The sequence below is a fragment of the Coregonus lavaretus genome (genome assembly GCF_964263955.1).
Source record: "Coregonus lavaretus genome assembly, chromosome: 33".
Lineage (NCBI taxonomy): Eukaryota > Metazoa > Chordata > Actinopteri > Salmoniformes > Salmonidae > Coregonus > Coregonus lavaretus.
Genome location: NC_140020.1, coordinates 24,621,520 through 24,635,033, shown reverse-complemented (window position 1 = coordinate 24,635,033; position 13,514 = coordinate 24,621,520). Strand labels below are relative to the sequence as shown.

The following is a 13,514-nucleotide window of genomic DNA, read 5'->3' as shown; positions in this document are numbered from 1 at the left end:
ATTTACGACTATTTAACCATGTTAATCATTACTGAAATAAGTCAACTACAAACATTTAACCAGTTAAAGATAATGAATACATGACAACTAGATACAAATATTTTATTAAAAATAATTCATACAAAACTCAAGAGTTGGCTATAACATGAGTACAAACAAAGTGAGTGTGTGTATACAGTATGTGTGTGAGTGTTTGTGTGCATGTGTGTATTATGGTGTGTATTATAATTTCCCATCATAAAAATGTATCCCCATTCCCCAATCAAATACCCAGCAATACCAAAACAGTGATATATACAGTGGGGGAAAAAAAGTATTTAGTCAGCCACCAATTGTGCAAGTTCTCCCACTTAAAAAGATGAGAGAGGCCTGTAATTTTCATCATAGGTACACGTCAACTATGACAGACAAAATGAGAAAAAAAATTCCAGAAAATCACATTGTAGGATTTTTTATGAATTTATTTGCAAATTATGGTGGAAAATAAGTATTTGGTCAATAACAAAAGTTTCTCAATACTTTGTTATATACCCTTTGTTGGCAATGACACAGGTCAAACGTTTTCTGTAAGTCTTCACAAGGTTTTCACACACTGTTGCTGGTATTTTGGCCCATTCCTCCATGCAGATCTCCTCTAGAGCAGTGATGTTTTGGGGCTGTCGCTGGGCAACACAGACTTTCAACTCCCTCCAAAGATTTTCTATGGGGTTGAGATCTGGAGACTGGCTAGGCCACTCCAGGACCTTGAAATGCTTCTTACGAAGCCACTCCTTCGTTGCCCGGGTGGTGTGTTTGGGATCATTGTTATGCTGAAAGACCCAGCCACGTTTCATCTTCAATGCCCTTGCTGATGGAAGGTTTTCACTCAAAATCTCACGATACATGGCCCCATTCATTCTTTCCTTTACACGGATCAGTCGTCCTGGTCACTTTGCAGAAAAACAGCCCCAAAGCATGATGTTTCCACCCCCATGCTTCACAGTAGGTATGGTGTTCTTTGGATGCAACTCAGCATTCTTTGTCCTCCAAACACGACGAGTTGAGTTTTTACCAAAAAGTTATATTTTGGTTTCATCTGACCATATGACATTCTCCCAATCCTCTTCTGGATCATCCAAATGCACTCTAGCAAACTTCAGACGGGCCTGGACATGTACTGGCTTAAGCAGGGGGACACGTCTGGCACTGCAGGATTTGAGTCCCTGGCGGCGTAGTGTGTTACTGATGGTAGGCTTTGTTACTTTGGTCCCAGCTCTCTGCAGGTCATTCACTAGGTCCCCTCGTGTGGTTCTGGGATTTTTCCTCACCGTTCTTGTGATCATTTTGACCCCACGGGGTGAGATCTTTCGTGGAGCCCCAGATCGAGGGAGATTATCAGTAGTCTTGTATGTCTTCCATTTCCTAATAATTGCTCCCACAGTTGATTTCTTCAAACCAAGCTGCTTACCTATTGCAGATTCAGTCTTCCCAGCCTGGTGCAGGTCTACAATTTTGTTTCTGGTGTCCTTTGACAGCTCTTTGGTCTTGGCCATAGTGGAGTTTGGAGTGTGACTGTTTGAGGTTGTGGACAGGTGTCTTTTATACTGATAACAAGTTCAAACAGGTGCCATTAATACAGGTAACGAGTGGAGGACAGAGGAGCCTCTTAAAGAAGAAGTTACAGGTCTGTGAGAGCCAGAAATCTTGCTTGTTTGTAGGTGACCAAATACTTATTTTCCACCATAATTTGCAAATAAATTCATAAAAAATCCTACATTGTGATTTTCCTGAATTTTTCTCTCTCAATTTGTCTGTCATAGTTGACGTGTACCTATGATGAAAATTACAGGCCTCTCTCATCTTTTTAAGTGGGAGAACTTGCACAATTGGTGGCTGACTAAATACTTTTTTTCCCCACTGTATATGTATTTATTTATTTTCCAATCTGGCAACCCTCTTAAAATTCGACTTAGCCTTGTGAAAAATGTATGCACTCACTAACTGTAAGTCGCTCTGGATAAGAGCGTCTGCTAAATGACTAAAATGTAAAATGTAAAATGTATAAAATGGTGTAATGTACATGAAAAAGTGGAGCCTTGTATTAAATGCATTATTAAGAAAACTGTGTAATGTAGGCTCCACGAAATATGAAATGAGTTATGAAGAAAACCATGTAGGCCTACTGTTGCCTACTCAAAAAAAGGGACTTTCTGACTACAAGTGCAGCAGTATCCCAAAGTATTAAGCGAAAACAAGCATAGAAAAAAGTATTGGCATTAATAAAATAAAAAACTACGTAAGGCTACTATTATATTATAATTATTTTGGTGACAACCTGGTTGATTAACAATATTGAGTTGTTAACACGTTTCTTTTTTTATATAAATAAATGTGGGACACAAAAAAAGACAGTGTAGAACACCATTGCCCATCATGCATTGCTCTAATAACTTTCAAAAGATTGTTCCGAAGTTTGCCTCCAAAAAATGTATTTTCCTATGAATGAAGTCGCACAAAAATGTGTGTCTTTTCCTATGAAAAGTCTTTTCACACAAATTAAGCAACACAACAACACATAAAAACGCACAAAATCTGCTGAAATACTTTTTGTACATATTTGCACGATGTCACTCCCTGACTCAGGGGACTCTTATACACTGCTCAAAAATATAATGGGAACACTTAAACAACACAATGTAACTCCAAATCAATCACACTTCTGTGAAATCAAACTGTCCACTTAGGAAGCAACATGGATTGACAATACATTTCACATGCTGTTGTGCAAATGGAATAGACAACAGGTGGAAATTATAGGCAATTAGCAAGACACCCCCAATAAAGGACTGGTTTTGCAGGTGGTGACCACAGACCACTTCTCAGTTCCTATGCTTCCTGGCTGATGTTTTGGTCACTTTTGAATGCTGGAGGTGCTTTCACTCTAGTGGTAGCATGAGACGGAGTCTACAACCCACACAAGTGGATCAGGTAGTGCAGCTCATCCAGGATGGCACATCAATGCGAGCTGTGGCAAGAAGGTTTGCTGTGTCTGTCAACGTAGTGTCCAGAGCATGGAGGCGCTACCAGGAGACAGGCCAGTACATCAGGAGACGTGGAGGAGGCCGTAGGAGGGCAACAACCCAGCAGCAGGACTGCTACCTCCGCCTTTGTGCAAGGAGGAGCAGGAGGAGCACTGCCAGAGCCCTGCAAAATGACCTCCAGCAGGCCACAAATGTGCATGTGTCTGCTCAAACGGTCAGAAACAGACTTCATGAGGGTGGTATGAGGGCCCGACGTCCACAGGTGTGCAGGACCAACACCGTGCAGGACGTTTGGCATTTGCCAGAGAACACCAAGATTGGCAAATTCGCCACTGGCGCCCTGTGCTCTTCACAGATGAAAGCAGGTTCACACTGAGCACGTGACAGACGTGACAGAGTCTGGAGACGCCGTGGAGAAAATTCTGCTGCCTGCAACATCCTCCAGCATGACCGGTTTGGCGGTGGGTCAGTCATGGTGTGGGGTGGCATTTCTTTGGGGGGCCGCACAGCCCTCCATGTGCTCGCCAGAGGTAGCCTGACTGCCATTAGGTATCGAGATGAGATCCTCAGACCCCTTGTGAGACCATATGCTGGTGCGGTTGGCCCTGGGTTCCTCCTAATGCAAGACAATGCTAGACCTCATGTGGCTGGAGTGTATCAGCAGTTCCTGCAAGAGGAAGGCATTGATGCTATGGACCGCCCGTTCCCCAGACCTGAATCCAATTGAGCACATCTGGGACATCATGTCTCGCTCCATCCACCAACAGACTGTCATTTTTGTGTGATTTTGTTGTCAGCACATTCAACTATGTAAAGAAAAAAGTATTTAATAAGATTATTTAATTCATTCAGATCTAGGATCTGTTATTTTAGTGTTCCCTTTATTTTTTTGAGCAGTGTATTTTGAGTCAGGGTGTGTATATTCCTTGTTGTGCTTTTTCTATGTGTGGGATCTAGTATGTATAGTTCTATGTTGGCCGGTGTGGTTCCCAATCAGAGGCAGCTGTCGCTCGTTGTCTCTCATTGGGGACCATACTTAGGCAGCCTATTGGCACTGTCTAGTTGTGGGATCTTGTTCCGGTTAAGGTTTGTTGTATCTACTTCACGTTTTGTTTCGTTTATTGTTTTGTCGTGTGTTTATTTAGTTGAATAAACATGTACGTATATCACGCTGCGCCTTGGTCTGTCCCGTCAATAAACAAACGTGACACACGAATTGAGTGTGAGACTGTGTTGGGAAGAGACATACAGGAGTACTGATCAATATAAAGTTTACAGATCCATGTAAAGTTGACAAATTTAAGATTACATTTACAGTTGTTTGAACCCATTGGTACAGAAAGAAAATGCTATAGTATTTCAATCAATAGCATTATACCTTCCTCCTCCAGTGTAGCTATCATATCTGTAACAATAACAATCTGTAATGATAAGCTATAGACTTATTCAAAATGTCCCCCTGCCCATTGCGGTCAGTTGCGTAAATTGCACTAATCCCTGGCTCTTATGTTAACATAATAGATCTCCTTGTGCAGGGTTAGGGTCATTCCAATAAATTCCAATTCAATTATTGAATTCACTGATGAAGTGGAGAATTTGAGTTTAATTCAATTGAACTTGTATTTCTATGTTTCAAGTAAAGCTAGGCTGTCTGAACAGTGACATGATCATCCTGAAAGCCTGAGGGAATTGAATTCAAATTGGAATTTGTGGAATTGTTGGGGATAATATTGAATTGGGAAATGAATCATTGGAATTGAGAGGAATTGAATTATCTCTGAATTTAAAGACAGACCTGGAATTTGAAATTAATTAAATGGAATTTACAGGGAGAGGAAATTGAATTTGTGGAATTAACCCCAACCCTGTCCTTGTGCTGGTTCAGTCAGTCTGCAGAGACTATAAGCATGCCCTGAAAACACTCATCATACACTTTGTATACTGTAAACTGTGCGTGCAACAGAGCAGACAAACGCAAGAGTGCTGAAGACATGGATTCATCTTGGAGTTGAAAAGTAGACCCAACAGTGAAAAGAGAGAGAAACATGGATTGGAGACAAAGAAAGAGGGCAAGTGAGGGTACGAGCTCATCAACACTCCAAAGACTGTCGATTGCTTTGATTTCAGAATTGTCAGTATTACAAATTTGTTATAGAATCAAACAAAATCCTTAACATACAGAGAAGTAGGCCTCGGCCGGGGTTAACCCGGGTCGGCTCCAGACCAACATTGGTAGATAGACTGTATGTTTCTGGTTACTAGGTTTTCTCTCCATGCAATGCAGGGCTGGATGAAAGGGTTCTTTGAAGTGTATGGTGTAAACCCTGTCATAGGAACATGAGGGGAAAACAAAACGTTGGGTCTGAGTATGTAGGAGTGGACCTGGACCTAACCCCTCAGCTCTCAGCCAAACCAAACAACGTCTGGCCCTGCTTACACCTATGACCTGGGGGCTGGGGGTAAACACACTGGGTTATAATGTTTTATTACTAAAAAGTGGTTTATTAGTGGTTTATCACACTTTTTCTTTTTTTTGCAATAGTTCATCGTAGTGGAGGTAGTTGAGCTAGCTATTGGACCTAGGGCTTGTTTCAATCTGTAGCGCTGAAGATCTGCGCCATAGTGCAATAGAAATGTAAAGGCAATGTTCCCATGTTCGCAGAGACTGCCTTCACAGTAAACGCTGCATATGTCGGCTCAATCGGAAAGAACCTTTAAATGTCAATCGCGCTACAGTGCGGATCTTCAGCACTACGGATTAAATTGAGCCCCTAGTATCAGTTTAAGCCTATATAAGAAACACTATTTAAATGCTATTCACTAGGATAAATAGTTCCCTCAGTAGATCATTTCCCCAAAATAATTTCAGCCAACGAAAAGGGAGATCCTCTTTAGACTTCTGACTCAGATAGTAATGGAGCCGTACACTCCATAGACCTACTTCACTGTGCCTAAGTGTCTGCTCAGAACACCTGCACTTCTCTGCTAAGCATGTGTGACATTCATGTAACTTTTCCTTTACCCTTCTCTACTCCCATGTGACAACTATTTTAACACCAATCTTTACTAATTTGGAAAGATTGTATCGAAACAGGGGACGATGGGACAAGGAGGCGGGGGGTGACATGCCAGAACAATTTGGTGAAACAATAGACTAATTCAGAGCTGAGAGCTGGCGGTTCATCAGGGGGTTCGTCAGTGGCAGCGTAGAGCACGGCAGCGCTTTGACAAATTCAAACAAACAGAGGTACACAGAGCAGACTTCCATCACCATACACCATCACAATGTGTTGAGTCATTTCACTGGATACCTACTACACACACACACTCACACACACACACCATAATAATCAGCCCAGTGTTACACTGGAGGCACAGAGGGTAGACCATCAGCATCCTACAGGCCTTAGGGGAAAATGACTCCCTCAATTTGTCATTCAAGAGAGGAAGCTGTGAAAACAAACAAAGTCAGTAGAGAAGGTTTGAAGAGGGGAAAACCCTCGTAATTTATAAAGGTGTCAGAACAGAGGGGCTGACAACATGGCTGGTGTTGTTTACTATGAGATCTCTCTCTCTCTCTCTCTCTCTCTCTCTCTCTCTTTCTCTCTCTCTCTGTAGAATGATGGTGCAATACTGGGATTATTTATGGTCTTAATGATTGGCCTTAATTATTTAGTAAGTGGCAGTGTACAACCTCAAACTGTACTCAATCTTAAAATCCTAAAAGTGTCCCTAATCATGTAAAGTGGAGGCCAGTGGAGGCTCCTCAGAGGAGGAATGGGAGGAACATCCTCCTCAGTGAATTTCGTAAAAATAAACATTGTAAAACATTAAAGAAGTTATCATTTTTAGATAAAACTATACTAAATAATAATAATATAATGTTTTGCAATGAAGGTCTACAGTTGCCTCAACAGCACTCTGTAGGGTAGCACCATGGTGTAGCCGGAGGACAGCTAGCTTCCGTCCTCCTTTGGGTATATTGACTTCAATACAAAACCTAGGAGGCTCATGGTTCTCATCCCCTTCCATAGACTTACACAGTAATTATGACAACTTCCGGAGGTCATCCTGCAACCTATCAGAGGTCTTGCAGCAGGAACTGACATGTTGTCCACCCAATCAAAGGATCAGAGAATAAATCTAGTCCTGAAAGCACAAGCTACAGCTAGCTAACACTGCATTGCTCAAAATGTGGTGAGTAGTTGTCTCAAAGAGAGAGAAAGACAATGATAATTTCTTCAAAAATGAAGGAAACGCAAGAGAGAGAGAGAGAAAGAGAGAGAGACTGTATTTTGTTTTTCACTTTCAGTTTGACTAATTTATTGCCACCGGGGCCCGCTGGTACAAGTACTAAACTGCGTACTGACTATACACTGTAAGGTTACTGCATGATTGTAGCGGGTTTACTAACTCGTTAGTTCTATTAGCTATGTTACCTATGACGTTACTTTAGCTAATATTGTGACAACGATGTGGGCTGTGTGTAGCGGTTTTGATATGGTTTGGCTTGGAAAGGTTTTTTCACCTGGTCACATACAGCTGATGTGTTGTGCATTGAAGTCCACAAATGAAGGGAAAAGGTGAGAGGGGGAGAGCGTATAGATGCGAGAAGGAATACAATGTGGCTGCTATGAAAGTGAACTGTGTTTACGCGTGATCAGGGGTGTATTCATTCAGACGATTTCGTTAAAAAATGTTTCTTAAATGGAAGCAAACGAAACGAAACGGGGATAAACATACAGTACCTGAATTTGTCCAATAGAAACTCTCGTTTGCAACTGTGTGACTAATGATTACACCCTAGATCAGCTAGATGCAGGCAAGAGTGTGCAAGGGGGTATTGAATGTGTCACTGTCTTTCCATGTGTCACTGTCTGTCACCTCAAATCTTCCTCTCGACATGTGTGCACCTACGTTGTAAAATGTAATTCATAGGCTAGGTTGTAGCAACCTCATGATGGGTATAGGGAAATTTTGAGTATCATGTAGTAGCCTAAACCTATCGATGTTACATTGAACTGGGTAAATGGAATACGAATGACAGTCATCCAATATGCTATAATAGAAATAAGTCCATGCTCATGAAGAAAAAATTGTCACTGACCTCCACTGGTGTAGGCCTAGGATAAACCTTCAATCTGTACTCCACCACTACACCTGTCATCAAGTGTTAGGTTATGTAGTGCCTGGGCTCAGTGTTTTTCCTCTTCCGTTTGTTTTTCTGTTACTGTAACTGTATTTTGAGCAGAAAGTAATGAAAAAACTATGAATATCGCTTTTGTGACTATAATGTTTGTTTTCCTAAACCTTAATAAACAGATGATCAAATATAAATAGTTTACAGTTTGAAGTCATTAATTAATTCTAACAGGCTCTATTTCTTTACATACTACACAGTTCAGTGCTTATAATTATTAGTCATGGTAATTTCCTATAATTAATTAATTACCCTTTAGACACACAGTGACTACTTTAAAAATCATTTGGGAATCATTTGGGAATCGATTCTTAATAGCTAAATTAGTCAATCTCACCCCTAATTACAATCTATGTGGGATTTATAGACAATGGATACCTGGATCTAAATAAGTTCTCATTCTAGAATGAATCCAAGAATTCCAGTGTTAGGAGACTGAAGTTATTGTGGGTTTTTCCCTCTCTTGAAAAAAAAAAATATCCCTAATTATTCTCAAATGGCACTCTCTCTCTGGGTGTTTGAGAAATGTGCTGTGAAAAGTAAATATTGTATTTGAGTGCATCGAGCAGGCCCAGCGTCTGGTGTGGGAGAGCTAGCAGTCACGCTACACAGGCTTTTAAAGTGTGTCTCTGCTTTCCTTTCCACCGTACCTCTACCTCTTATCTAGCTCTTCAACGAATGGACAAGACCTGCAAAAATACACCCCCACACACACAGACAGAGAGTACTCTATTCAGGTTTACCCCTGTGACACACACACATCTGCACGTGCACTCACAAAGATATGGTACACACTTTTTATTAGCATGCACTACAAGAAACAATCGACAATGTGCTGATATGTCAACCTCTTGTAGGGAACCAGCAGTATTACAGAGAGAGAGACAGAGAGACTTTTGTACTTTAAGTACATGCACATAGTTACAACGCTGTTTATAGACATAATATCACATTTGAAATGTCTTTATTCTTTTGGAACTTTTGTGAGTGTAATATTTACTGTACATTTTGTATTGTTTATTTCACTTTTGTTTATTATCTATTTCACTTGCTTTGGCAATGTAAACATATGTTTCCCATGCTAATAAAGCCCCTTAAATTGAAATTGAAATTGAGAGAGAGAGAGGGACCTAGCCACAGTGGTAACACAAAAGAGACAGGGACCTTGTGTTCAGCTCCAACGTTGTGCCCCTGTCAGTGTGTACAGTACAACATCTTCATGCCTAAACTATCAGAACATCCCTTTCTTACACACAGGTTGCCAGATGGCTATTTTGGGCTGGGTTGTATTCAACTTTTTGAGATATTTTGGGAGATATTTTTTTTAGTCTTTTGTTTCCTGGTGGGCTTGGGCAAGCTATGCGAGGGTGAAGAATGCGGTGGCATCGCGGGGGCGTCTGGGCAGATGAATTGGGGCACTGATTAGAGCATAATTTCATGTGATGGGTGTCCTGGGGAGACCGTGAGATGGTGGCTGGGGGAGGAGGGGGACGGTTGAAGAATGGGTAACAGAGGAATGTTTTCTCAACATACTGGTAAAACAAACTGGAGCAGAATGTAGATTATCACACGTATTGTTGAACCTAAACCTGCACAGCCAGACGAGGGCTGTAGACCCACCATGCCCCACAAACCCTTGCCCTGCCCTCCCTGATGCCTCCCCATGCCTGACACACCAGATGCCCCAGTCACCAGAAGGATAAGAGAGAGTAAGGAATGAAATGGTCGCTTTTGCACAATAGCCTACCAAAGATATCTCCCTCTGCTTTGTGACATCTGATACTCATGAGTGCATCTCCAGACAATGGTGCTTTACAAATAAAGTTATCATGACGATAATTATCCTGTGAAGTGGACATGGCCTTCTTGTCTGCCCTGCTGTTCTCACCCAAGACAGGACCAGAGCTGCGTCCAAAATGGCACCCTTTTCCCTATAGAGTGCACTACTTTTGGCCAGAGCCCTATGGTTAAACGTAGTGCACTTTAGGGAATAGGGTACCATTTAAGATGCAGCCCAGAGCCAGAGATCTCCAAATCCTGACTCTTTACCCAGAGTCCCTAGCAAAGCCCCAGTGCCACTCATTGGCCACTTTCAGTGTCACAGCGTTTAGGATGCTCTGGCATGTGCAGATAAAGGAATAATAGCAGGATAATACGTTAAGGATTCAGGGGCAAAATAGGTATATACTTTAATAGAGGTATTAATATCAAAGCCACAATCCTCTCTTTTCTCTGCAGCCAATACACAATGACAAACCCTAACACTAAAAGGTTATTGAAATGTTTTTGGGAAAAACTGATAACAAACAATGCTGATTCAGAGAAACTGATTTACTCACTTGTTTAATCAATGATGTGTTCATTTTGTCCTTACACATTTACTGGCTAAAGGCTATATCTCTTGAAAATAATAGCCTATGAAGTCATTTAGATGATCTAGTGCTTGATTATCTCTGTGTCTATATACACTACATAACCGAAAGTCTGCTCGTCGAACATCTCATTCCAAAATTATGGGCATTAATATGGAATTGGTCCCCCCTTTGCTGCTTTAACAGCCTCCACTCTTCTGGGAAGGCTTTCCACTAGATGTTGGAACATTGCTGCGGGGACTTGCTTCCATTCAGCCACAAGAGCATTAGTGAGGTCGGGCACTGATGTTGGGCGATTAGGCCTGGCTTGCAGTCGGCGTTCCAATTCATCCCAAAGGTGTTAGATGGGGTTGAGGTCAGGGCTCTGTGCAGGCCAGTCAAGTTCTTCCACACCGATCTCGCCAAACCATTTCTCTATGGACCTTGCTTTGTGCATGGGGGCATTGTCATGCTGAAACAGGAAAGGGCCTTCCCCAAACTGTTGCCACAAAGTTGGAAGCACAGAATTGTCTAGAATGACATTGTATGCTGTAGTGTTAAGATTTCCCTTCACTGGAACTAAGGGGCCTAACCCGAACCATGAAAAACAGCCCCAGACCATTATTCCTCCTCCACCAAACTTTACAGTTGGCACTATGGTAGCGTTTTCCTGGCATCCGCCAAACCAAGATTCGTCCGTCGGACTGCCAGATGGTGAAGCATGAGTCATCACTCCAGAGAACGCGTTTCCACTGCTCCAGATCTTAGGCTTGTGTGCGGCTGCTCGACCATGGAAACCCATTTTATGAAGCTCCCAACGAACAGTTCTAGTGCTGACGTTGCTTCCAGATGTAGTTTAGAACTCGGTAGTGAGTGTTGCAACCGAGGACAGATGATTTGTACGCACTCGGCGGTCTCGTTTTGTGAGCTTGTGAGGCCTACCACTTCGCGGCTGAGCCGTTGTTGCTCCTAGACGTTTCCACTTCACAATAACAGCACTTACAGTTGACCGAGGCAGCTCTAGCAGGGCAGAAATTTGACAAACTGACTTGTTGGAAAGGTGGCATCCTATGACGGTGCCACATTGAAAGTCACTGAGCTCTTCAGTAAGGCCATTTTACTGCCAATGTTTGTCTATGGAGATTGCATGGCTGTATGCACAATTTTATACACCTGTCAGCAACGGGTGTGGCTGAAGTAGCCGAATCCACTAATTTCAAGTGTCCACATACTTTTGTACATATAGGGTAATAGTTTCTGAAGTTTAATTTCTGAATATATCTCAAAATCATACAGTTCAATCCTGTATATTCTTCATTTTTTACACACACACACACACACACACACACACAAACACACAGCTCAATATCACTGAGACATCAATCCTAATAAGCATGTATAAACAGATACTTACATTGTCTCTGTGCTTGCAGGAAATGTGGGAATGACATCAATGTCAAAGCAGGAGATAGTGTAAGTCTTCCACTCTGAGCATTCGCAATCAGTGGGGCAGGAGTCGGAGTCCCCCAAGGTTTTGATAGGTAACGTGAAGAGGGTAAACAGCGCACATGTTATCACCTGCAAGCGGTGTCGGTCGTTTTCAGTCATCTCTTAAAAAAAATATCTAAAGTAATTTCAAAGCACTTCAGGCACTGACGGATACCTTCTCACCTGACGCCCGCGGCAAACTGAAGTTGAAGCACGTTACTTTGTTTATGTCATAAATTTCAGCACATGAACTCGACTCGTCCCAGTGTAATTATACTGAGTTTTCTTATTGGCCGCTGACTCTCCGTGTCGTGTGAGAGAGCGGCGAGAGGAGATGCTTGGGGATACTCTCTGCGGTGTGGATTTAGTCTTGCTTTTTAAGGATTGGGTCTACAACAGACTTCTGAGACACTCTTGTGTTAAGTAGGGGAATTTAAGATATTGCATTTTCTTTACCTCATGGTCTGTTGGCTATTTTATAAAGTATATAGGCTATCCTACAAATACAATTTCATATCATAAAGCTAAAGCATCTAAATATCCTTAAAACACCACATTACAATCATGTCTTGTAGCTCAGTTGGTAGAGCATGGCGCTTGCAACGCCAGGGTTGTGGGTTCGTTTCCCACGGGAGGCCAGTATAAAAAATTTATGCATTCACTACCTGTAAGTCGCTCTGGATAAGAGCGTCTGCTAAATGACTAAAATGTAATAATGTGTGCTAAAGTTCACAATATTATCAGCCTACTCATTAATTGAGCTACTAACCTATTATAATGATTAATTGTCAATAAATTATAATCATTATCATTTTGTAGACTATAGATAACAGGCATAGGCTAGCCTACATAAAATAAACAAACAAAGTCTTATCTTCTTATCTTCTTAATTATATCAGTAGCCTCCTACTAACTAGAGGCGTTGCGCTGTAATCCAAAGAGCGGTCGCAGTGGCGCAATATGCATGTCCCCAGAGCAAGTTTCGGACAATGTAGTTCTCAAGAATGTGATTCACACATAATTCCGTCACTGAGGTAACTTTAAAAACTACAACTCCCGACGTCATTTGAAACCGTTCAGCTCTTGTTGTCTTCCTGTTCTTGGCGGCCAGTTCAAGTTGCCATAGCAGAGAGAAACTGGCTTGTCCCTATTCAGTTGTCACTTGCTAAAGTGACTTGTTAACGGTTTCTATGTTGCTAATTCATGCTGGTAAGTGTAGCTAATATATTGAGAGTGTGTTTAGTTGAGTTAGCTAGCTACCGATGGTTCCAAATAAAACCAGTTTTTTTAAAATTGTTTAGCTAGGCTGGTTTAGCTAGCTAACGTTAGCTAGCCATAGTTAGCCCAGTTGTATTAATGTTAGCTAGACAGTTTTCTATCTGATTTACTAACAGTCATAACGTTAGCTAGCTAGCTTCCATACTCATAGCTAGTTATACAAAAATGTACAGCTAA

General features: G+C 41.7%; 2 protein-coding genes across 2 annotated transcripts in view; one reads left to right on the top strand and one right to left on the bottom strand.

The window, feature by feature from the left end:
• The window catches only part of LOC311108381 (thyrotropin receptor-like), a gene marked incomplete at both ends in the record, with an annotated part of 32,753 nt that extends 20,574 nt beyond the window's left edge, over positions 1-12,179 (bottom strand). Inside the window, one exon of the mRNA XM_084151015.1 lies at positions 11,986-12,179. Within this exon, the coding sequence (XP_084007141.1) occupies positions 11,986-12,179 (194 nt within the window). The remainder of the gene's footprint in view (positions 1-11,985) is intronic.
• Positions 12,180-13,184: 1,005 nt separating this feature from the next.
• The window catches only part of cep128 (centrosomal protein 128), a 28,735-nt gene continuing 28,405 nt past the window's right edge, over positions 13,185-13,514 (top strand). The window contains exon 1 of the mRNA XM_084150911.1: positions 13,185-13,268. The gene's annotated coding sequence lies outside the window, so the exon portion shown is untranslated. The remainder of the gene's footprint in view (positions 13,269-13,514) is intronic.